This window comes from Aythya fuligula, chromosome 2 (assembly GCF_009819795.1).
Source record: "Aythya fuligula isolate bAytFul2 chromosome 2, bAytFul2.pri, whole genome shotgun sequence".
NCBI lineage: Eukaryota > Metazoa > Chordata > Aves > Anseriformes > Anatidae > Aythya > Aythya fuligula.
The window spans coordinates 1410687-1432702 of record NC_045560.1 but is presented as its reverse complement, the minus strand read 5'-3'; the positions used below and the strand labels follow the sequence as shown (position 1 = coordinate 1432702).

The 22016-nt window shown below is 57.3% G+C and overlaps 1 protein-coding gene across 2 annotated transcripts; it reads left to right on the top strand.

Annotated features, from left to right (window-relative positions):
• The first annotated feature begins 20 nt into the window (after positions 1 to 20).
• KLHL18 (kelch like family member 18) lies at positions 21 to 16388 on the top strand. Of its 2 annotated transcripts, none has more exons than XM_032183261.1 (10): positions 21 to 166; positions 7753 to 7883; positions 8083 to 8223; positions 9697 to 9895; positions 11085 to 11245; positions 11497 to 11633; positions 12512 to 12734; positions 14282 to 14386; positions 14689 to 14800; positions 15996 to 16388. In XM_032183261.1, exons 1-10 carry the CDS (start codon positions 32 to 34, stop codon positions 16380 to 16382), a joined length of 1731 nt encoding a protein of 576 aa, XP_032039152.1. In that variant the 5' UTR covers positions 21 to 31; the 3' UTR covers positions 16383 to 16388. The 2 variants fall into 2 exon arrangements, with proteins under 2 accessions (XP_032039152.1, XP_032039151.1); XM_032183260.1 differs by having other exon boundaries at positions 12497 to 12734.
• The last annotated feature ends 5628 nt before the right edge of the window (positions 16389 to 22016 follow it).

The following is a 22016-nucleotide window of genomic DNA, read 5'->3' as shown; positions in this document are numbered from 1 at the left end:
CCCGGGGGGGTCCTGGGGGGCCACCGGGAGGATGCTGGAGGCGGCCGAGGCCGAGCTGGACGCCGAGGACCTGGTGCATTTCTCGGTGGGCGACCTGCCCAGCCGCGGCTACGGCGTCATGGGCGAGATCCGGCGGCAGGGCAAGCTGTGCGACGTGACCCTCAAGGTGCTGGGGGGGGCTGGGGGGGGTTTAAGGGGTTTTGAGGGGGCCTGGGGGGGATCTGAGGGGGCCTGGGGGGTCCTGAGAGGGATCTGAGGGGACTTGGGGGGGGTCTGAGGGGGTTTGGGGGGGTCCTGGGGGGGCTTGGGGGGGGTTAAAGGGTTTTGAGGGGGCCTGGGGGGGATCTGAAGGGGCCTGGGGGGGGTTTAAGGGGTTTTGAGGGGGCCTGGGGGGGATCTGAGGGGGCTTGGGGGGGGTTTAAAGGGATCTGAGGGGGTTTGGGGGGGATGTGAGGGGTCCTGAGGGGGCTTGGGGGGAGTTAAGGGGTTTTGAGGGGGGCTGGGGGGGGTCTGAGGGGTCCTAGGGGGGGTCTGAGGAGTCCTGGGGGGGATCTCAGAGGGTCTGAGGGGTCTTAGGGGGGATCTGAGGGGTCCTAGGGGGGCTTGGGGGGAATTAAGGGATTTTGAAGGGGTCTTAGGGGGGGGTTTAAGGGGTTTTGAAGAGGCTTGGGGGGGGTCTGAGGAGTCCTGGAGGGCCCTGGAGGGGGTTTAAGGGATTTTGAAGGGTGCTAGGGGGGATCTGAGGGGCCTTAGAGGGGATCTGAGGGTGTCTAGGGGGTCATAGGGGGGATCTGAGGGGGAACTTAGGGGGGATCTGAGGGGGTCTGAAGGGTCTTAGGGGAGATGTTAGGGGTCCTGAGGGGGTCCTGGAGGGGATCTGAGGAGTCCTAGGGGGTACCTGAGGGGGTTCTGGGGGATCTGAGGGGTCCTGGGGAGGTTCTAGGAGCTCCAAGAGGAGCCCTGGGGAGTCCTTGAGGTTGTGGGAGGACCCTGAGAGGTCCCTGGGGATGGAGAGGGGGGGTCCTGATGGGTCTTTGGGGGGGGCTATGAGAGGTATTTGGGGTTTTGGGGAGCTCTGAGGGGTCCCTAGGGTTGTAGGGAGAGTCCTGGGGGGTCCTTAGGGCTACAGGAGGGGTCCTGAGGGGTCCTGAGTGGGGGCTGGGGTCCTCCCTGCCATTCACCCCGCAGTGGGATTGCTCAGGGAGGTGTCACCCGGCCGACTCAGCTCAAATTGCCCCTGCAGAGCAATCCCTGGGGAAAACGCTCCCCGGAACTGCCCGATTGCTGATTTTTGTCCCAAATCCTGGCAAAACGAGGCACCTTGAGCCGCTAACTGCAGCGGGAGCAGCGCAGCCTTGGCCCCGCTTGCTGTTCCCCTCCTGCTGTTATATTTTGTTCCTCCCTCTCCGGGAGGGCGCGGAGCCTGTCGGCTCTGCAGAGGTTTAAAATCGGTTTTAAAATTGGTCTGGTTTGCTTAAAACGAGGCTTAGCTTTCTCCTCCACCGGGATAATTTAGCAGAGATCCCCAAAACAGCCCATCCCACGTCGATTTAAACCAGCAGCCTCGCCTTCCTTGCACGCCACAGCCCCCAAATCCCCCTCTAGCTTCTCTCCTCGCCCTCAGGTCTGAGCATCCTGCCTCTCTGCCTCTGGAAATGGGATTTCTGGGCGCCGGCTAGGTAGGGAAAGGATGAAAAAGCACTAAAAAACCCCGCCTGGAAGATGCTGCGGCACTTTCGGGTTGCTGGGGTCGATGGCTGTGCGATTCCCTCGGCCCACGCGGGCTCAAAATCAGGAGGCAGCGTTGTCGTTCCGGCTTCTTTTAATTATTCCTCTTGGAAATTCATCCAGCAGGGGCTGGGATCTGGGATCCCTTCCCCTTTTTGCTCGCGTTGCCCCTGGGCAGCACGTGGCAGCACAGGGGCGAGGAGATTACGAGCCACGAGCATGTTGCCGGCGCTGTCCATCCCTTATTTATTTGCCTCAGCTCAGGGAAATCCTTCAGCCCTGCTCCCACGTGGAAACCACATCTCACCAGGCTGCAGCCGAGCCATGCCTCTCCCCTGGGGCTGCACGGAGCCACCCGGAGCCTTCGTGTGCAGCTGGTTGGGGCGACAAGGTTTGAGAAATCCCCTCCAAGATAGCTGCATGTCGGGGCTTTTCCCCCGGGAGCTGAATTTCAAGCAGTTCCCCAGCAGATCTGGGGGTTATTTTCAGCCTGCAGTGCTGCTTGAGCTCTTCTTGAGCTCCCTCTGCTCTCCCTGGAGCTCTTTTTTCCCCAGGCACTTCACACGTTGCATCGCCTCCCCTCTAAATATGAGGCTTGTGAGTGTTCAGCCACCTCTGCTGCCAGCACTGCCGCTGATTTTTACCTTTTTGGTGGAAATAATGAGCTTTTTACCAAGCTAGCTGCACTAGAAGAGCTCCACATTAAAGATTTAGGCTCTCATAACCTCAGTTTCCTGCACCTAACAATAGTGCAGCAGGATTTTTCCCCTCATTTTGCAGGGATTTGCAGTTTTGTTGCCTGAGAGAAGCTCCTCGGTGTTTGTGCCCTTCCCAAATACCGGTTTTGAGTACACAAATCAAGGGGTGAAAGCTGCTTGGACGGCTCTGCTTGCTGGGGGTCGCTCCTCTGCTTCTCACGCTCCGTAAAATGGGGAAGCAGCGCTCGTGGTGTTTCCTCGTGGAGAAATTCGGGGAAAGCAGAAGTTTTTTGAGCTCCTGGAAGCCGGCACGGAGCTGAGAGCGCTCCCTTGGAGCAGCTCGAGTGCTGCATTTCCACGATTAACTCTTGACTAATTAGAAAGGTCTCAAAAATTAACGCTAGCCTGGCAAGTGAATGGTCTTTCAAGCTGCAGAGGGGGGTTATTATTTATTTTATACACCATCCGAATCGGCCTGACAGGTGAGAATCCCGTTGGCTTCCCATAAAGAGACTGTTTGGACCAAATTTTCCAAAGCAGGCTGCTGGTTTGAAACTCTCCAGGCTCCAGCAGATGCACGGGAGAGCTGCTGCCAAGCAGAGCAGAGGTGGAGGAGCCTCCCTTGGTCCTGCCGTGGCAGAGAAGTGGAATTCCAGGCGGCTTCGGCGGCTTCAGCAGTCCTTGAAAAGCCCGTCCCTGGCTGCCCCGTGGACGTGAGGGCCTGTTTTTGGGGAGATCCCGAGCACAACGAGGCTGTCGCTTCGTTCGGGCAGCTGGCAGATGTGAAAATCAGATAATCTGGGGTGTACTCAAAGCCTCTCTGCTAAGGACCTTACTGAAATCTTGTCGCCCAGGAGGAAGGAGCTGCTTTGGATTACAGCTGGAGCTCTTCGCTCACCTCCGTCCCCACGTCCCAGCCGCTCTCGCTGCTCTTCCCTTATATGAAGACGAGTATTTTTAGAGCCTCACGCAGGCACTAAACCTGAAGCCTTCGCAGAACCCACACGTTTCTGTGCTGAGCCTTTTCCTCGGTGCCCTCTGACTCGCAAAATCTTGCCACGATGCCTCGGATTCCCACTCTGAGGCGTGTCAGGAAAGATGAACATTTCCTTAAAAAAAAAAAAAAAATCTCTTTGCAGCAGAGAGCTCGAGAGACTTCTCAGCTCTGCAGCGTAACGAGAACAATAGATGCCTTCATGCCACCTACACCACTTTGCTGTGGAGGGAGCTTCAGCGTGCCCTGCGACTTGCTAAGGTTTTTGGGGTGTGGGAGTGTGAGGGAGAGCCTGCATCCTATTAAGCAGCGTGAGGAAGGGAATTCTGTCACCTTCATGGTGGGAAAAGATGCTCTGCGAGCAGCGGTGCTGCTCGTGCCTCTGGTAAACGGGTTTTTGTGCCTTAAAGGAAGCCTTCAGGCTTCGGGAAGCCTTTGTTTTGCTCGTGCTGGGGAAGGGGTGGGAGTGCTGCCCCGAGGAGCTGCCCTCCAGCCTTTTCGCAGCGCCCCTGCCGACGTGGAGCTCCTGGAGTATTTCTCTTCTTTGACACTCGTGTAAACAGAGTTGTAACAGCTCTGCTGATCCCGGCTCCGTGGTGGGGATGCGATCGCATCTGAGCAGTTTCGTTTGGGCCTGGAGATGGGCTGCAGCCCCTCGGAGTGACAGGTAAACGCGCCGAGCTGTGCTTAACCCAACAGCAGCGCCTGATTTCTGTAAAACCACAGCCACAAAATGGTCTGGTAGGGCAACCGAGAGCTTCAGCTGAAGGCTGACATCCCCAGCCGAGGTTCTGGTCGTGATGTGAGAGAGGCTGGACCCCAAAAGGCAGCCCAGGTCCTCAGCAGCTCGCCCTGTGGCATTAGGTAGGCGATTGAGACCTCAGAAGGGAGCTGCTGCTGCAGGAGACCCCGACTCGCTCGCTTGGAGCAAATGCAGCTGTGTAGGAACGCAAAACCAAAAGGAAAATTGTTCCTTTGAGGCAGCTGGTGAATGTAGGAAGGGCAGTGGGTTCCCAGTGCCATGCTGCCGAGCGAGAGCTGCTCTGCAAAATCAAAACAGGAACTGAGCAGACCGTCCCTGTGCCTGCGCGAGGGCTCGGAGGGCAAAAACGGGGTTACTCAACCCCACAAAGCTTTTTCTACTTCTTTTTTAGTGTTCTGCTGGTACTTCTGGAGCTAATGGGCAGGTCTGTGGTGGGTTTGGGGCAAATGGAAGCCTGTTGTGGAGCTGATGGCAAGAAGGGCACGAGCTGTAGTGTCAGACATGTGGCAGACATAGGAAAGCATGTTGGTTCCCTCAGGAGGGAGGCAGATCGTTTAGCTCCAGAGACGAGGAGCATTTATTGAATCATAAGTGAGGCTGAACGGAGGGGATGTGTGCTGTCTGCTCATCCTCTGGAGTATTTCTCGTCCTGGGCAGGAAAACCAGGGCTCGAGAAATTCAGCCCTTCCTGCGGGACTCGGCGTGAAGCGGCGATGGTACGGACGTAACGCTGGCTTCTTGACCAGAGATCCCGATTTAGAAATCTCCCTCGGGGCCCTCTATCATTACGTGAGCAAGTTAAAAAATAAAAAAAATAAATAAAAGGAATAGAAGTAGAGGTTTAATCGTGCCCAGTACCACGACACTGATGCCTCAGCTGGTGGCGGTGGCAGCGTGGAGCCAGCCCAGCTTCTTGCTGATGCAGCCCCTGTGGGCAGGGGCTGTGTCTGTCCCCCTCCTTTCCCCTGCTAGGCCAGCAGAAACCCATTCCCTTTTTCACCCAGCTCCTTTCGGTTTTATTTCCTCCATCTGCGAGGTCAGGCAGGGGCAGCGTGTGGGAAGCATCGGGGCCGGGGCCTGCGCGAGGCCTAGCCCCGCGTGGGGAGCCCAGGTCCCTCCTGTCGCAATTAAAACACGCTCTTAATGAATTAAAACACACTGATTAGTTCAAACCCTGCCTTTGGCAAGAAAAAAATGCCCCCTTTGGCAAGATAACCAGGGATGCCCCCAAAGGGGGCATTTCCCAAGGTGAAATCCTCCCCTTGAAGAAGGGTGGAGGACGCCTGGCCCTCAGAGCTGCCCGGTGCTGCCCACACGGGGTTTTCCTTCCCTCTAATGACACAGCCTAATTAACACGCCTGGAATCCTGCTGAATGGCTGCAGATGATTGCTTTTGTCATAACTGGGTGTGTTGTTTACAGCGAGGCTGTTTTTGGGGGACCAGGGACGTCCATCCCTGAAGCTGTGCAGCCCTTGGGGATGGAGCACGGCTCCACAAAGACACTTGAAAATGTGCTCATGTCCTGTGTAATTGGGGTTGGAGCGTGAAACACCTCTCGTTTGTGGCCTTTCTGCCTTTCCTAGGGAGAGGTGCAGGCAGTGGAGACAGAATTTGATGTAAAATTTGAGGCAAATCAAGGCTTGTGCTGCCAGCAGGACGCGGAGGTCTGGAGCCGCAGCGACGGGCTTGTAAAAATGATGGCTTGTAAGAAGGGTTGGTCTGGTTCAATTAGGATATTATCACTGATTGCCTGCATGCCATGGTCCTTCAGTGCTGCTCAGGGTGACAGCACGGGGCGTTTTGTCAAACTGGGGGCTTGCACCATGGTTTAAGTGATGTCCAAGGCACAGATCTGTTTTAAAAATAAATTTAAGCCTGTGTTGCTTTTGTGCTTTATGGTTATTTTCCAAAGCAGAGGGCTTTTCTCCTCGTTGGCTAGCATGGTAGGCTTGTTTTGAATAAACGTAACACCAGTTGCAACAGCTGGTTAACTTTGGTTATAACTCCAGCTATATCTAGAGGATAGCAGCTCGCATTTGAAGCAGGTATAACTGTAGCGTTTAATACACATCTAGTCAGCTTTAATCCTACTTGTTATTTAAAAAAAAAAAAAAAAAGGTGAAATGACATTTGAGTAGCTGTGATTTTTGGCAAGTTTGTGTCTGGGTGGAAGCAAAATTCAGCTCTGTTTTTCATGCCCACTTCGGTAGTTGCTCAACCACATTCCGCGCTGCCTGGACGGGAAGGCTCACCCAAATACATCTTGTACTTATCTGGTAAAGCAAAGCAACGCGGCTGTGGGGCTGACTTCTTGCCAGGCACCACGACATCTTCCAACGTTTTAGAGATAAGACACTTTATTCTTTAATGTCTTGAGCCTGGTGAATACGGGCAGCAAAAAGAGAGCTTTCCTGTGTCTCTCGTGTGCCCGCTGGGCTCTCATCCTGCCCTGTGCTCAGTGACTCCCTGCACCTTAGTCTTTTGCCTTAATTCCAAATGTTTTCAGCAAAAACCACGTGAAAGAAACACGTCTCGGGTGTTTATTCCTCTGGCTTTATCCAGCAGGTCAGGTGTTTGGGACCAACAGGCAGGGAGATGAGTAGCAGAGGAGCCAGCCCCATATCCCGGTCATCCAGCCTGTGGCTGTGCCCAGGAAAACCTGCATAGGAAAACTTTCTGCCAGCCAGAGACCCGAGGAGGAGCCCCTGCACCCTCCTAGGATGAAATGCAAGGAGAATGCTGAAGCAGAGATGCTTTTAGCTGTGGTTGTGGTGTGCGTTGTGCTCTGCTGGGCTCGTAGCTTCGCTTCTGGATCACATTTACTGAGCGTGGTAGCTCTGGGCTTGAAGGAAGAGGCAGGGCTGTGTTTTCAAGGTAACCATAAAACCCCAAACAGGCAACGTTTTTGCTAACGTGCTGCCTAGACATGAAAAGGCAGCGAAGCTTTTTGCAGAGAAGAGAAGGGCTGCTTGGATGGCCCGGAGAGCAGAGGACCTGCTGTGCCAGCTTGTTTGTCCCAGCCAAACAAAGCTGAAAAAGGAAAACTCCTGAAAGTGGGAAAACTGAGAAGCGCTGAAGCGGGAGAAAAGGGCAGTTTGGTACAAGCTCAGGTATCAACTCGTGTGAGTCAGGTCAGCCTGGAAATTAGAGGGGAAAAGAAAAAACTGTGAGCCAACGGAGAGGAGTAATGATCAGAGCTGTGTTACTGTGAGGAGGACAAAATCTTGCACAGCATCTGGAGCTTGTGCATGCAGCTGAACAATGATTTACATCAGCACGGGGTGCCGTGGTTGTGGCTCTTTGTGAGCAGTCTGGAGCTGACCCTGCTTCATCCCACCCAGGTGAGCTGCCAGAAGGCTGGAAAACCAGATTCAAAAGTCTGAGTTTAGAAGACACTGTCAGCTGTCTTGCCTTGAAAAATTGTCCACAAAAACTCTGGAAATTGTCTTTCAGCCCTGGGTTACTGCTAGACAGGCAGAGCTGTGCTGCAGCGATTCATCCAGATCGTTTGGTTGGTGGTGGATGGTGCTGATCTTCTCCTTCCCTTTTTTTTTTAATTCTCCTTTAGGTTGGGGACCACAAGTTCAGCGCTCACCGGATCGTGCTGGCGGCTTCTATCCCGTACTTCCATGCCATGTTCACCAACGACATGATGGAGTGCAAGCAGGATGAGATTGTCATGCAAGGGATGGACCCCAGGTAACTTCCCGGGCACCTCAGCGGGTTTGATCCTGACAGAGTGAGTGCTTTGTAGGGCTTGGCATTGTACCTGCAAGGCTTGAAGCCTGCCCTCTCCGTGAATTGCACCAGGAGGGATTTCTCTCAGCAGTGTGCTGTGCTCGGCTGGTGGAATTGGCTTGAAATCATTTATTTTTTGCCTTTTCTCCCCTTTGTCCAGCGCGCTCGAGGCTCTGATCAACTTTGCCTACAACGGGCACCTGGCCATAGACCAGCAGAACGTCCAGTCGCTGCTGATGGGGGCGAGCTTCCTCCAGCTGCAGAACATCAAGGATGCTTGCTGCACCTTCCTCAGAGAGAGGTAAGGGGCAAAACTGGCTGAACAATTCCCTTTTTAGAGTTAGAATCACGGAAATCGTAGAATATCCTGAGCTGGAAGGGACCCACGAGGATCATCGACTCCTGGCACCACGCAGGTGTACCCAAAAATTCGGACCCTAGCCCAGCACGATGTGTGTGTGCCCCTAACAAACCCATCGCAGCACGTCCCCTGCCTGCTGCCGCCCGTAGCAAAGGGGAGGAACGGACTCAGTGAGGCATTGGATGGGAATCTCTGGCAGCGTTAAACTGGTTCCAGTTTTTCCAGTCCCCTGGCTGGTGTTTGCCTCCAGTTTCATTCCAGCAGCGTGATCTGGAAAGCACAAAGCCGGGTTATTCCTTGGGAACATCCCGCACGCCGCTTCAGGCAGCGCCAGGAACCTGACCCGCTTCCCTTGCTCCCCAGCCTGGTTCCCCTCAGCTGCTCTGTGTGTCCGTGGGACATTAAACACAAATCCCAAACGAATGCAACGTCTCATCCAGCTGTTATTTCACTTCCAAACAGAGCTGTCCTAGAATTTCGGTTTGGGGAGAAAAAAGTGCATTTCCTCCGCGTACGAAATGCTTCAATTTACAGTCCCAGGTGAATCCTGAGCTTCTGCAGGTTTGAAATCGAGTTATATAAGATCAGGGTGTTAAATTTTCCTGCCAAAACATTTTATTTGGGGCGCTGGATGTGACACCAAGCTGGGAGGAGGTGGCTTGTGTTGCTTCAGGAGTCCCAGCGAGCTGTAGGTGGTTATATTTATATTTTATAATAATTTATTATATATTTATACCTGGACTTAAGCAAGGTGAGTTGGTTTCTCTGCGGTTTGGCTGCTGCAGTTAGCCCAAATCCACCAGGAGCCACAGGGTGCCTGAAATTCATTCCTGGGTGTCCTTGAAGGACGTTTTTGGCGCTGAGCAGCTCTTTGCAGTGGCTGTGCTGGGGAGAGCTGGGGTCTGCAGCGCTGCTCCTCGCTGCCCAACCTCGTTGCAGAAGCAGCTTTGGTGAAAAAGCTTCCTTATGGCAGGAAACGGCTTCGGGGAGGTGCAGCAGGTGCTGTTCTGTAGCGCTCAGGAAAGATTTGTTGCTTTCTGGGTTATTTGTGCTGTGTCCTTGCACCCAGCTGCGTCCAACACCGGAATTACAAAGGTGCCAGGAGCCCAGAGAAGCGGGAGAGAGGGATTGCTTTGCGAGCCTCACGTTTCCCCTCCACTGACAACTTCTCTTAGTGCAGAGGCTGCCCAGAGGCTCCTTGGCAGGTCTAAGGGGAGATTTCAAGTCGTGGTTTCCATCCTTTGGCTCCAAATCTCCGTGCAGGTGCCTTCATTCTGAGCCACAACCTTTTATTCTAAACCCTTCTTGGCAGAGGACACAGCTCCGCGTATCCTCCGGTGCTTCGCTGAGCCCCTTAGCAATTCCATCCGTCCTCCTGTGAAATTCAACTCAATTTTGCTCTCCTTTGCCCAGGCTTCACCCCAAGAACTGCCTGGGCGTGCGGCAGTTTGCGGAGACCATGATGTGCGCGGTGCTCTACGACGCCGCCAACAGCTTCATCCACCAGCACTTCGTGGAGGTGTCCATGTCCGAGGAGTTCCTGGCGCTGCCCTTCGAAGACGTCCTGGAGCTCGTTTCCAGGGACGAGCTCAACGTGAAATCCGAGGAGCAGGTACCTGCGTGGTGGTTATCCTCCTCGGGGGGGGGTTTCTGGTTGCTTGGTGGAGGGATGGGATGATAAGAAATATCCCGTTCCTGGGCTGAGCGGGGCTGGGAAGCTGCCCTGGAGTGTGGGAGCCCTGAGAGGTAGGCAGAGCTGTGCTGCCTGGCTTCTTGTCTGTGCTGGGAGAGGTTTTTTTTTTTTGCTCTGGGAAATGCCTGCTAGGGTTTCTTGGAGCGTAGGCTTCGCAGAAAGTTGCATCGAGGTGTTTTGGTTCACTTCTGAGAGAGGAGGAGCTGCAGCTATGCCCTGCTGCTTCAGCTGAGGGCGCAGGGAGTCCTTCCCTGCAGAGCTCCTGCTCCAGCCCAGAAGGTTCTGGAGGTGCGAGGAGTCTCCCAAGATTTTCTAACGAATGAATTTGGCATCAAAAAGCGCCTCTGGACAGGCGTGTTCCCAGAACAGCCAGAAAGCAGGGCTGAGCCGCTTCAGGACGTGTCGGCAGCCTCGCCAACCTGTCGGTGTGGGGCTGGCAGCCTGCAGGAGAAGCAGAACCTGTCCTCGAGCCAGAAAAAGCCGTCCTGCCCTTTCCGAGGAGGTGACTAACCAAAAGCAGCGCTGCCGCTGCCTCCCTGTAGGGAGATGAGCTCCCCGTGGTCCTGGGGAAGAAGTTTTTTTTTGTGCTGAGAGGCGATGTGGGAGGCTCCAGATCTGCTCCATCGGGGAAAAACTTCATAATTCTGTTCTGGGCTGCCGTGGGCTTTTCTCCACGGCCCCAGGTTGCAATATAAGACACCCAGGGCTGTGTGCATGCACGTGGCGTGGTCTGGCTCAGAGGACAGCTGAGCTGAACCTGTGGCCTCCCTCTCCAGGGACCACAGAGGGAGCTGAGAGAGCCCAGCTCGGCTGTAGGCATCCACCACGTGGTTAACTAAGGCTGGAAGAACTGTCTCCATCAAAACTGCCTGCTGGTTTTCAGAGAGCAGCACCGTGCTCTCTTCTTTCTTCGCAGGTTTACTGAATTTTAACACTTTAAAAAAATAAAAAATAAATTGCATTTTGCCTGACAAAACTCTTCCCAGCTCCCATCTTCCTGCAAATGACAACCCGCAGCAGTAGGAACTCGGGGCGGGGGGAAAAGCAAAAAACAAGCGAAAACCAAGCCCAAAATAAAATCCACCTTCCCCCGCCTCTCTTTGGGCAGGTGTTTGAAGCTGCCTTAGCCTGGATCCGCTACGACCGGGAGCAGAGGGAGCCCTTCCTGCCCGAGCTGCTGGCCAAAATCCGCCTGCCCCTGTGCCGGCCGCAGTTCCTCGCCGACCGCGTGCAGCAGGACGACCTCGTGCGCTGCTGCCACAAGTGCAGGTGAGGCTTGGCGGGGGGTTTGAGCCCACGGGGAGGTAGCAGGAGCACGATGTGGCTGTCCTGGAGAGGGAAATTCATCCTCTTTGTGGATAGAGTGAAAAACTCCCCGGTTTTAACCTGCCAGCAGGGCGTTCTGTCCGGACAAATGATAGCTGGGAAGTCAGTGGCTTAAATCCGCATCCGACTTCAGTCAGCTCTCATCACGGGGGAAGCCACTGCTGACCAAATGAAATATTTCTCTTGGATTTCAGGGATCTGGTTGACGAGGCCAAAGATTATCACCTCATGCCAGAGCGCCGGCCGCACCTCCCGGCGTTCAAGACCCGTCCCCGGTGCTGCACGTCGATCGCGGGCCTGATTTATGCTGTCGGGGGACTTAACTCAGCAGGTACCTTGCACATCCACTCCCTGACGAGGAGAGCTGTCAGGTTTGCTGGTTAGGGCCGTGGGATTAGGAACTGAAGTGCTGCAGGTGGCCGTGCCTGTAGTTTAACATCTGCCCACTAGGAATTCGGTGTAGGTCAGGCTTATTTAGGACAGCTCTTGTGTAAATCAGAGCATCCTCTCCTATAACAATGTAAAACCTGGAGATGTGAAGCTGAATTGGTGAGGGTTGCTGTGTCAGAGCACAAAAAGGGGACAGAAAATGTTAATGAGATAATCTGCCCGTCTCAGATAACCTCGTTAACCTGGGAAACTTGATTTTTAAAGCTGCCAAAAGACAGCTCGCTGATGAAGGATCCGATCAGCGGGCCCGTGCTGGGCTCTGCCTTGTGGGATTTCCACTCTGCCTTCACCCCGTGGGCGATTTCCAGGGAAGTTAACGTTCCCAGAAAGCAGAAGCACCACCAGCTGTGAGGGAGCAGGTCTCTGCTGCCCCTTTGAGGCTATCAAAGGCCCCGCTTCCACATGGCTGGGACTTGGCAGCCCTAATTGCACCGGGGACGTGCAAGATTTTCAACCCTCTCCAAACCCTTTGCATCGCAGGGTGCAGTTCACACGAATTTTTCCGAGCGGGCTCTTTGTGAACGAGCAGAAACGTGGCTGGGAAATGCCTCTGGCTTAATTTTGGGGGAGCAGGGGGGCTGCAACAGGATTTGAGAGAGCCTGGCTGCTTTCCCAAGAGCCCAGCGGGCGCAGTCCCCGTGCCAGCCCTGTCTGTTGGGGTCGCGGCAGCCACGGTTTGCCCCTCCGCTGGGCGACGGCGCGGCAGAGCCCGAGGAATGGGTCTCCCCCTTTTAATTTGAGTAGCAAATTTTTACGCAGGCGACTCGCTGAACGTGGTGGAAGTCTTTGACCCCATCGCCAACCGCTGGGAGAAGTGCCAGCCCATGACGACGGCTCGGAGCCGGGTGGGTGTAGCCGTGGTCAACGGGCTGCTCTACGCCATCGGCGGCTACGACGGGCAGCTGAGGCTGAGCACGGTGGAGGTTTACAACCCGGAGATGGATTCCTGGTCCAAAGTGGAAAGCATGAACAGCAAGAGAAGGTACGGGCTGTGAGAAGGGGAGATGGGGAGCTGGAGGGGTGAAAATGGGGTTTGGGGAAGGCTGGCGTGCCAAGGGAGAGAGGTTCCTGCGTGGGGAAGCAGCAAAAAAAAAAAAACACACGGAGGGGAGAGGAGCAATGTGGGAGCAGGTGAGATTCCCCTAACCATTTTGGGGGCGTTTGTGCTGAAATCTGGGCTCTGCTTTCTGGTAAGAGGGGAGAACTGTCAGCAGCTCTATAAGCTTTTATTAAAACTCCACAAAGTGACACCTGTGCAGCACAGCACGGATCCACAGGAAAGCCTTTAATACCTGGCTAGGTTAAAAGCAGCTGAGCAGTAACCGAGCTGTAATCTCCAGAGGTCTCTGAGCTCTTGGAGCACGAGGGAGTGAAACCAAACCAAAAGAGCAGAGATGTTCTGCTCATCAGGGCTGTAAGGGCTTCAGCTGGAGTGCCAAAGGATGAGTTTAGAGCCCCGTTTCTTCAGATTTTGATTCTAGATGTGGGTAAAATGCGATTTCGGTCAGCCCGTCCTCCCCAGCACAACACCGTGGCTGCTGCCGTGGCTGGACGTCCTCCTTGGCTTCCAGGGCTTTTTGCTGTGGTTTTCTTTCCCCCTCGTGGCTGCTCCCTGGGAGCTTTGCAGCACTTCTTGACCAGCGTGGTTTGCCTGCTTTGGTTTCTGTGGTCCGGGATGTTTTATTTTTTTGGGCTGCGAGAGGCTGAGTGTGGGCAGGCACCCGGCATCCCTACAGCTGCTGCTGTCTCCCTCCTGCAGGGGAGCACAGAAACGAGCCCCCTGAACCCTTCTGGTTCTTATCCAGAGCTTTGGGGCTGGCTGGGAGGCAGAGCTCATCGAAATTCCTGGAATCCTTTCCAGGGAGATCGCCCGCGGGGTTAATTTGTGGCAGGAAAGCTCCCTTTTTCCCCAGCAGCGAGGTTCCTGGGGGCTTTTCCCACGGCGAGAGGCAGTCACTCTTCCACGTTGGGGTTTCTGAGCCTCAAAGACAAGCAAATTGGGGGTCAGATGCCCTCGTGCAGAGGAAAATCTGCCCAAATCTGCCCAAATCTGTTACTGTACAAACCCCTTGGCTCTTGCTGTGGTGCTGGGGCTCCGCTGTTGTTGCCAAGCTTCTCCAGGAGATTTTTTTGTGACTTCGTTTTCAAGGTCTTTATGGGAAGCCAGGACCAGTGGGCTTTTGACCCGTGGCTGAATTACTCCTCGGGGTTTGGTTTTAGTTCCTCCAGTCGGGGAAAAGGGGGAGAAGGGAGGTGTGCTGGTGATCCAGGTGAGGTTAAAGAGGGGTTCAACCACTACATCTGGCGTCCTGCTGCCTTCAGATCCATCCTGCTTGGGATGGGGACGCTGCTCAGCTCTCCAGGTGCCTCGTGCGGGCTGTTCCCCGTGCTGAAATCACCCCGCTGGTCCCACAGGGTGAATCAATCCACCCGGGAGGCAGCAAACGAGGCAGGCCGTGCAGATTTTGCTGTGTTTTAGGCCGCGTGGCCCCCTCCTAAAGCCACCTGACGGGGTTCTGCTCGTTGCAGCGCGATGGGGACGGTGGTGCTGGACGGCCAGATCTACGTGTGCGGCGGGTACGACGGGAACTCCTCCCTCAACTCCGTGGAGGCCTATTCTCCAGAAACCAACAAGTAAGAGCTCTCTGCGCCCTTCAGCTTCTCCTCCTGCCGCTGCCAGCGACGTGGCACCGCTGGGAGATCAAAAAAACCCCGTGGTGAGGTGGTTGAGGTGTTTAAGGCTGTGCGGTGTCCCTCCCCGCAGGGCTTCGCCTTGATGCAGGGAGGTGAAAGCAAAGATTTCAATACAAATCAAAATAAAACGGGCAGTGGAAGAGGAATTACCAAAACCCCGTCCTGGAAAAGCTGACAGAGCTGCAATAATCTGGTGGCTGCTCGTGGAGAGCCCCTCCTGAGCTCTCTTTTCTCCCTCCCAGGTGGACGGTGGTGACCCCCATGAGCTCCAACCGCAGCGCCGCCGGGGTCACGGTCTTCGAGGGCAGGATCTACGTGTCGGGAGGGCACGACGGGCTGCAGATCTTCAACAGTGTAAGTCGCTTCCCAAGGGCTTCGTGCTGAAATCGGTCTCCTGCAGGCAGCTGGGAGGTGAAGCTTCAGGTCGGGGATGGCTCCGTGCCCTCTCCCCACGAAACCAAAAATGCCTCGAGCATTCGCACCATCAGATTTTGGCCTTCCCAGAGCCTTTTATTCCAGCTCGGGAAGAAAGGAGCTAGCCAGGAACCCGCAGAAAATGGAGCTAAAGTGTCTCCTGTTCCCCACAAAAGGGGACAAAAGCATTGAGTGCGTGCATTTTGTTGCCTCCCTGCTTCCTTTATTATTTTTTTTTAACTACTTTTATCCTGGCCTCCCTTGAGCTCTGGAGACCCAGATGCCAGGCGCTTCCCCTGCTTCCTCCCTGCCTGTTTGGTGGCTTCATTTTCAGGACGATTTTCTTAGAAATGAGCTTCGCAGCAGGGGGAGCTGCTGGTGCAAGGCTCTGCACGTTCCCCAGGGCAGGATTTCGTGGGGCACAGGGAAGGCTCCTTCCGTGTCAAGATTGGATTTGGTGTTAATGTGCTGCTCTCAGGAAGCAAATTTTAATTCAGGGGTTTGCAGGGAGCAGCAATTTGCCCTTCCACCTCACTCAGGGGTGGGTTTTTGTCTGCAGCAGTGCAGCCCAGAGCCAAAAATGACAGCTCTGCTCGTCTGGGCTCAGCCCTGAGCTGGCCACGTGTGGAGTTCCTGCGGAAGGGGTCTCTCTGATGGTCCCTGCAGAAGGATAAGGGATACAAAATGCTGGTGTTCTGCTTTTTGGGTCGTTTTGTTTTGCCTTGAGGGCAAAAAAAACCCACTTCCAAACGTGGAGGAGTTCCCTGCACAGGAGGGCACGGAGCTGAGGTGCAGGACAGGGAGCTCAGACTGCACCAGGAGAGGCCGAGGTGTGGCCGTGGGCAACTGCAGCCACTAAAACCCACCTGGGAGGCTCAGAAACCTCCTCAAAACCCATCCCAGAAGCAGAGGAGAGGGGAGGGGAGGTTTAGGGGGGCAGTTTTTTTGTGGTCTGTGCAGCAACAGCTCATTACAGACATTACAACACCCAAAGGGGTGAAACCAAGGAACGAACCGGGAGCATCCCGACCCGCTGGGGGTTGCACAATTAAAAACGGTCGCAGGGCTGCTTCTTCTGGGGGCCGCTGGCTTTTCCTGAGCTCCGTCCCTTTGTCTTTGTGCCTGGTGCCTGCAGGTGGAGTACTACAACCAGCACACGGCCACCTGGCACCCGGTGGCCAGCATGCTGAACAAGCGCTGCCGCCACGGCGCCGCCTCGCTGGGCAGCAAGATGTTCGTCTGCGGGGGCTACGACGGCTCGGGTTTCCTCAGCGTGGCCGAGGTGTACAGCTCGGTGGCGGATCAGTGGTACCTGCTCGTCCCCATGAACACCCGGCGCAGCCGCGTCTCCCTGGTGGCCAACTGCGGCCGCCTCTACGCCGTGGGGGGCTACGACGGCCAGTCCAACCTCAGCTCGGTGGAGATGTACGACCCGGAGACCAACCGCTGGACGTTCATGGCTCCCATGGTGTGCCACGAGGGAGGGGTGGGGGTGGGCTGCATCCCCCTCCTCACCATCTGAAGGAGATTTGGGGATTTGGGGTTGGGGGAGGGGGGGGGGGAGAGAGGAGAGGTTTTGGGGCTGCCCCATCCCCGGGATTACGGTTTCCCCGAGGGGGGTGGGCGAAGAGAAGCGCGGCTCCGGGTGCTCCGGCGTCGTTCGCAACCACACACGAGGTGACAAAACCATCCCCTGCCCCCTCGGCTCTCGGACTGAAGCTCTGGAAAGATCAAATTTTATTTTATTTTGGGGGGAATTAACGGTGCGAGTGCTTCTGTGGGTGTGCAGGGAGCCGCCCGCCGCCCTCCCCAGCGCTCCTGCGGCCCCGTGGCTGAGCAAATCCTTCCTCTCTCCCCACTTGTTTGACAAATAGCACTGAGCCACGACGGCCTGAGACTTTGGGAAGCCAAGCTGCGGGCTTTTTGGGGAGCAACCCCGGTTGTGACACGGCAACGGCCACTTTGAGGACTCGGGGGAATGCCCACGCACCTCTGCCAGCACCAAAACGGCCCTAAAACAGCCCCAAAACAGCCCTGGCGTCCCGAGGGGTCGATCAACTTGAGTGTTTGGTGTTGTCGGCTGCTGCTGGGCACCCCTGGACCTTCCCCAGTTTATCAAAACGACCCAAACCCAGCAGCTCGGGTCCTCGGGGACGCATCCAGGCTCTGCGCCTCGAGGTGCTTCTTGCGCAAGGCGCCGCTCCCGGGGCTTTCTTCAGCTCGATGGGGAAAACCTCTCCGCAAGAGCCGCACGGTGGAGAAAGGAGGAAGAGGAGAAGAGGGGGGGGACGGTTAAACCAGCCGCCGGCTTCGGAGGGGGAACGCCAAACGAAAATGACACTAAGCAACGGTCCCGGGATTGCCCCAGCGGCGGCGGGGGAGCCGGGGTGGCGATCAGAAAGGTGCCCCGAAAAGATCGGCGTCCCCCTCATGTCTGTCGAGACGAAGAAAATGAACCTTTTCCCTCAGGATTTCCCAAAAAAGCAGCCAGGAGAGGCGATGGGATGGAGCCCCCCCCCAAACACTAACCCCGCCGGGGGGCAGCCACGGGGGCTCGCGTCCGTCTTGTGCCCAAGTTTTGGGGTTTTGGGGAGGTTTGGGGCGCCCCACAGCTCCCCCAGCCGAGCCCCTGCTTCTCCTCCATCCCCGCTTGGGATTTTTGGACTCGGGGTGTAAATGTGGATGTCTGTATATTCGGGTACTGTGGATATTTTAGGTCGAGCTGTCGAGCGCTCCTCTGCCTCCCTGCACCCACGGACGGCTTCGCTGGGGGGGCGAATTCCTTTTGGGGGGGGGGGGGTTCCCGTGCTGCTAAGACACTTTATAAAAGAAAAAAAAAGAAAAACACACACAAAAAAGGAAAAATATACAAAAAAAAAAAAAAAAAACACCTTGGGATCGGAGTTGCTTTCCAGGCTGCGTGTTGCAGAGCGGTGGGTGAGGGAACCGAGGCTCTCAAAACCTCTCACGGGTGAGGAGGCGCCGCCGGCCCCGTGCGGGGCTCGTTCCTTGGGGTTTTTTTGCTTTGCTGAACCAAAGAGAAAGGGGAGAGGACGAGGATTGCCAGCTTTGAGGAGGCTTTGGGGGAGGAAAACTGGAAAAAGCCCGGATTTGGGGGCACGTGGCTCGTGGTAGGGGGCAACTTGGGAGAGCACGGTGCCAGCTCTGCCCTGCCCTGCTCGGTGCCATCCCCTGCCCTGTGGAAAATTAAAACATTTGAGTTCAAAAAACCCATTAAAGATGCGTTCCTGCAGATGTTGTCGTGTGCTGGAGCCAGAGAGAGAGATGCGAGCAGCGATTCCTGGGTTGGGGCTCACCCCGGGGCTCTGAGCCATTCCGGTAGGGGCCCGCCACCCTTTTTGGGATAAAAACCAGCAAAAACAGTGCTGGGGGGTGCCTGCAAGACGCGAGGAAGGTTTCCAGGAACGCAGGGAGCTGCCAGGTTCGGGGATTTGCCGGGGCGGCCACCCCGAGCTGGCTCTCCAAGAAAAACACCGGCAACCCGATCCCTTCCCGTGCGTGGCGCCGTGCTGGAAGCCTCCCCTCCTCGCTCCTTCTCTCCTCATTCCTCACTTTCGGATAACCCCAACCCCGATGGAAACCCCACTGCTGGGCGTGCTGCTCCTGGTGCTCCCAGTTCTCCCAGTGCTCCCAGTGCCACCGGCACCCCGCGAGCTGGCCCGAGCCGTGCTGGAGGCGCACGGGCAGGATGCGGGCAGCGGGCTGAAGCTGCTGAAGCTGCAGGGAGTCAGCAGGACGGTAGGGCCGAGCTCGGGAACCCTCCCTCCCCCCCCCTTTAATGCTTTTGGGGTTAAGGGGACGCCGTCCCTATTTAACCACCCCGCAGGAGTTCGACTGGGGCACGCACTTCACCATCAACCTCACCGCCCGCGAGACGGCCTGCCCCAAAAACCCCGCGGCGCCCCGAAACGCTGGCTGCAGGGCCCGGCCGGGCCAGGTAGGTGTGGGGTGACCCCAAAAACACCAAGGAGGGAGCCCAAAAGCTCTGCCCTGCCTCGGGACAAGCAGCCCAGCACGGGGTCGGGGAGCTCCTTTGGGGCCGTTTGCTTCCTCCCCGTGCCGGAGCTGGGAATTCGATCCCTCAGGGGTTGGCTTCCCCGCTGTCCCTAAATAGGGTGGGGGCTTTCTGGGAGCCCCCTTCCCTCCGTTTCTCCCCCCTGACCCCTCCAGGTCCAGCACTGCGTAGCCCAAATCTCCGTCTTCGCCTTCCTGCCCGACGTGCCGCTGTCGATGCTGGAGTGCGGCCGGCAGCCGGTGAGACCCCCCCCACGTCCCCTTTTTCCCCAAATATTTCGGGGCTGAGGTCCCCGCGGGGGCAACATCCCCCTTTTAGGGATGAAGCCCACCCTGATTTCTTATCCTTCAGCCCAGCGGCTCGGGGCAGCCCCGCTCCAAAGGTCGGCACAGCCCGGGGACCCCGCGAGCCTTCGGCCTCAGGGCCCCGGCACCATCCTAAATCCCCGGGACCGAATCTGCCCTGCAGGAGAGGGCCCACAGCCCCTGTCCCATGAACCCCGTCCCGCATGGAGCTGAAATAAGGATGTTTCGGGGCCCCTCGTTCACTTCGTTGACAATAAAAAGCATTTTATGATGTTGGACAACTTCCTCGTGGCTCATGCTTGGCCTTTGGCCATGTTTGTTGCCCTTTCGGGGCCGTTCCTCCTCCTCCTCCTCCTGGCTCCGCGCCCGCCGGGTCACACGAACACCAAACACCCAAAGCCAGAACCCGGAAAAAATAATAAATAAACTTTAAAAAATAGTCCAATCTGCACAGAACCACCCCAAAACCCAGCCCCTGTGCGTGTGGGGCCCTGCCCCTGCGCCACGCGGCCTCCCCTCGGCTCCTCCCGGCCCCACAACCCAAAAGCCCCCGGCTGCTCCTTGGGGCTCCTGCCCCACAGACCCTGCATTGACCCCGTTGCCTTCCTTTGGCCTCCATTGCCCTCCTTTGGCCTCCTTCAGCCTCCATTGGCCTCTATGGGCCTCCATGGGCCTCCATAGGCCTCCTTTGGCCCCCATTAGCCTCCATTCCCCTCCTTTGGCCTCCTTTGGCCTCTTTTGGCCTCCATTCCCCTCCACTGGACTCCTTTGGCCTCCATCAAGCTCTTTTGGACTCCTTTGCCCTCCATTGGCCTCCTTTAGCCTCCTTTGGTCTGCTTTGGCCTCCATTAGCCTCCATTCCCCTCCATTGGCCTCCTTTACCCATTTTTGTCCTCAATTGCCCTCCTTTGCCCTCCATCGGCCTCCTTTGGCCTCTTATGGCCTCCATTGCTCTCCTTTGGCCTCCTTTGGCCTCAATTTCCCTCCTTTTACCTCCTTTGCCCTCCTTTGGCCTCCTTTGGCCCCCATTGCCCTCCATTACCCTCCATTGGCCTCCTTTGGCCTCCATTGGTCTCAATTGGCCTTCATTACTCTTTTTTGCCCTCCATTGGACTCCAATGCTCTCCTTTGCCCTCCTTTGGCCTCCACTGGCCTCCTTTAGCCTCCATTGGCCTCAGTTGGGCTCCATTACCCTTTTTTGCCCTCCATTGGCCTCCATTGCCCTCTTTTTGCCTTCCTTTGCCCCCCTTTGCCCTCCGTCACCCTCCTCTGACTCCCTCCACCCCCCTTTCCCCTCCTTCCCCCTCTCCTCCCCACCCCGGCAGCCTACAGGGGCCGTGGCCCCGCGGTTGCCCCGCGGCAGAGCCGTGGCAGATTTACGGCCTCCCGGCACTTCCCAGCCTCGACGCCCACCTTCGGGGCCGGCGCCCAGCGCGTTTTGGGGCCGCCCTTGCGCCGCCGCTCCCCTGCACCTGTTTGCTCAGGGCCGGCGGCCTCCCCCCTGCGGAAAACCCCGGCCGTGCCCCAAAAAAAAACAGCACGGGGGGCTCATAAAAAGGGGCTCAGCTCCCAAAACCGGGCACGAGGAGGAGGCTGAGGGCAGGATGAGGCCGTGCTGGCTGCTCCTGCTGCTGCTCCTGGCGCCCGCCGCGGCCATCTCGCCGCAGCCGGACACGTCCCCAGTGCCGGAGCTGGAGGGAACCCCGACGGCCGAGGTTCCCGGCTCCGTACCCATAGGATCGGAGGGATCGGTGACCCCGGGACAAGATGGATCCCTGCCACCCTCCCGGCCGTGGCGCTGGCCCTCGGGCTCCCTTCAGGCCGTGCTGGAGGCCCTGCGGCTGCTCCACCGCGGCTCCAAGGCTCCCTGCGCCCTGCGGCTGCGGGTGACGGGACCCCAACCCGGCTGGGTGAGTGCCAAACGGGGGCTGGGGGTGACCCCACAGAGGGTCCCGTCCCCGTTTTGAGGGTCTCGTTTCCCCCACAGCCCCAGCAGGAGCTGACTTTCCTCGTGCAGGACGCCTGGTGCCAGCCCGCGGGGACGCCGCCGGCCGCCTGCCCGAGCTGCCACACGAGGGTGAGGACACGAGGGGACACCGGGGGGACATTATGGGGGGGATGTGAGGCCCCCAGGGGTGACCCCGCTGCTTCTTCCCACAGCCCGGTCGCAACTGGGGGGCCTGGATCCGGGAGCGCTGGGCCAGCCTCAGGCAGCGCCTACGGGACCGCGGCCACCTCTGGACCCGGGGCCGGCGGAGCCACAACAACCCCAGAGGGTCCTGAGGAGCCCCCGATGGAGAACCGGTGTCGTGGGGGCTTCATGGACCCCCGACCCTATTAACGTCCCTATTAATGTCCCAATTAACGTCCCAATAAACGTCCCTTGCACCCGCTGTGTCCGTGTCCGTCCCTTGCACCCCTTCGTGTCCCTGCTGCACCCCACAGGCACCCCCCGAGTGCTGCTGTCCCCACGGGGATGTCCCCAGGCTGTCCCCAACGGGTCCCCTCCCCATATTCCTGCCCCTATAGGGCCGCTGTCCCCATGGGCACGATGTCCCCAGAGTGTCCCCAGGGTGTCCCCTCCCCAGGGAGCAGCGCAGAGGGCACGGAGCAGGGCAGGGCACGGCCACGTCCCCACCACCCCCCCGCCCCCCGTCAGCCCTCGCCCCTCGCCCCGCCGCTTCCCCCTCCCCAAAATGCCAACGGCCGCCTTGTGGCTGCCCCCGTCGGGCCCCGAAATTTCCGCCGAGGCCGCGTTGCACAAGGCCGGGGCCGCTAAAAGGCGGCGGGGGCTGCGGGGCGGCACGGGGCGAGG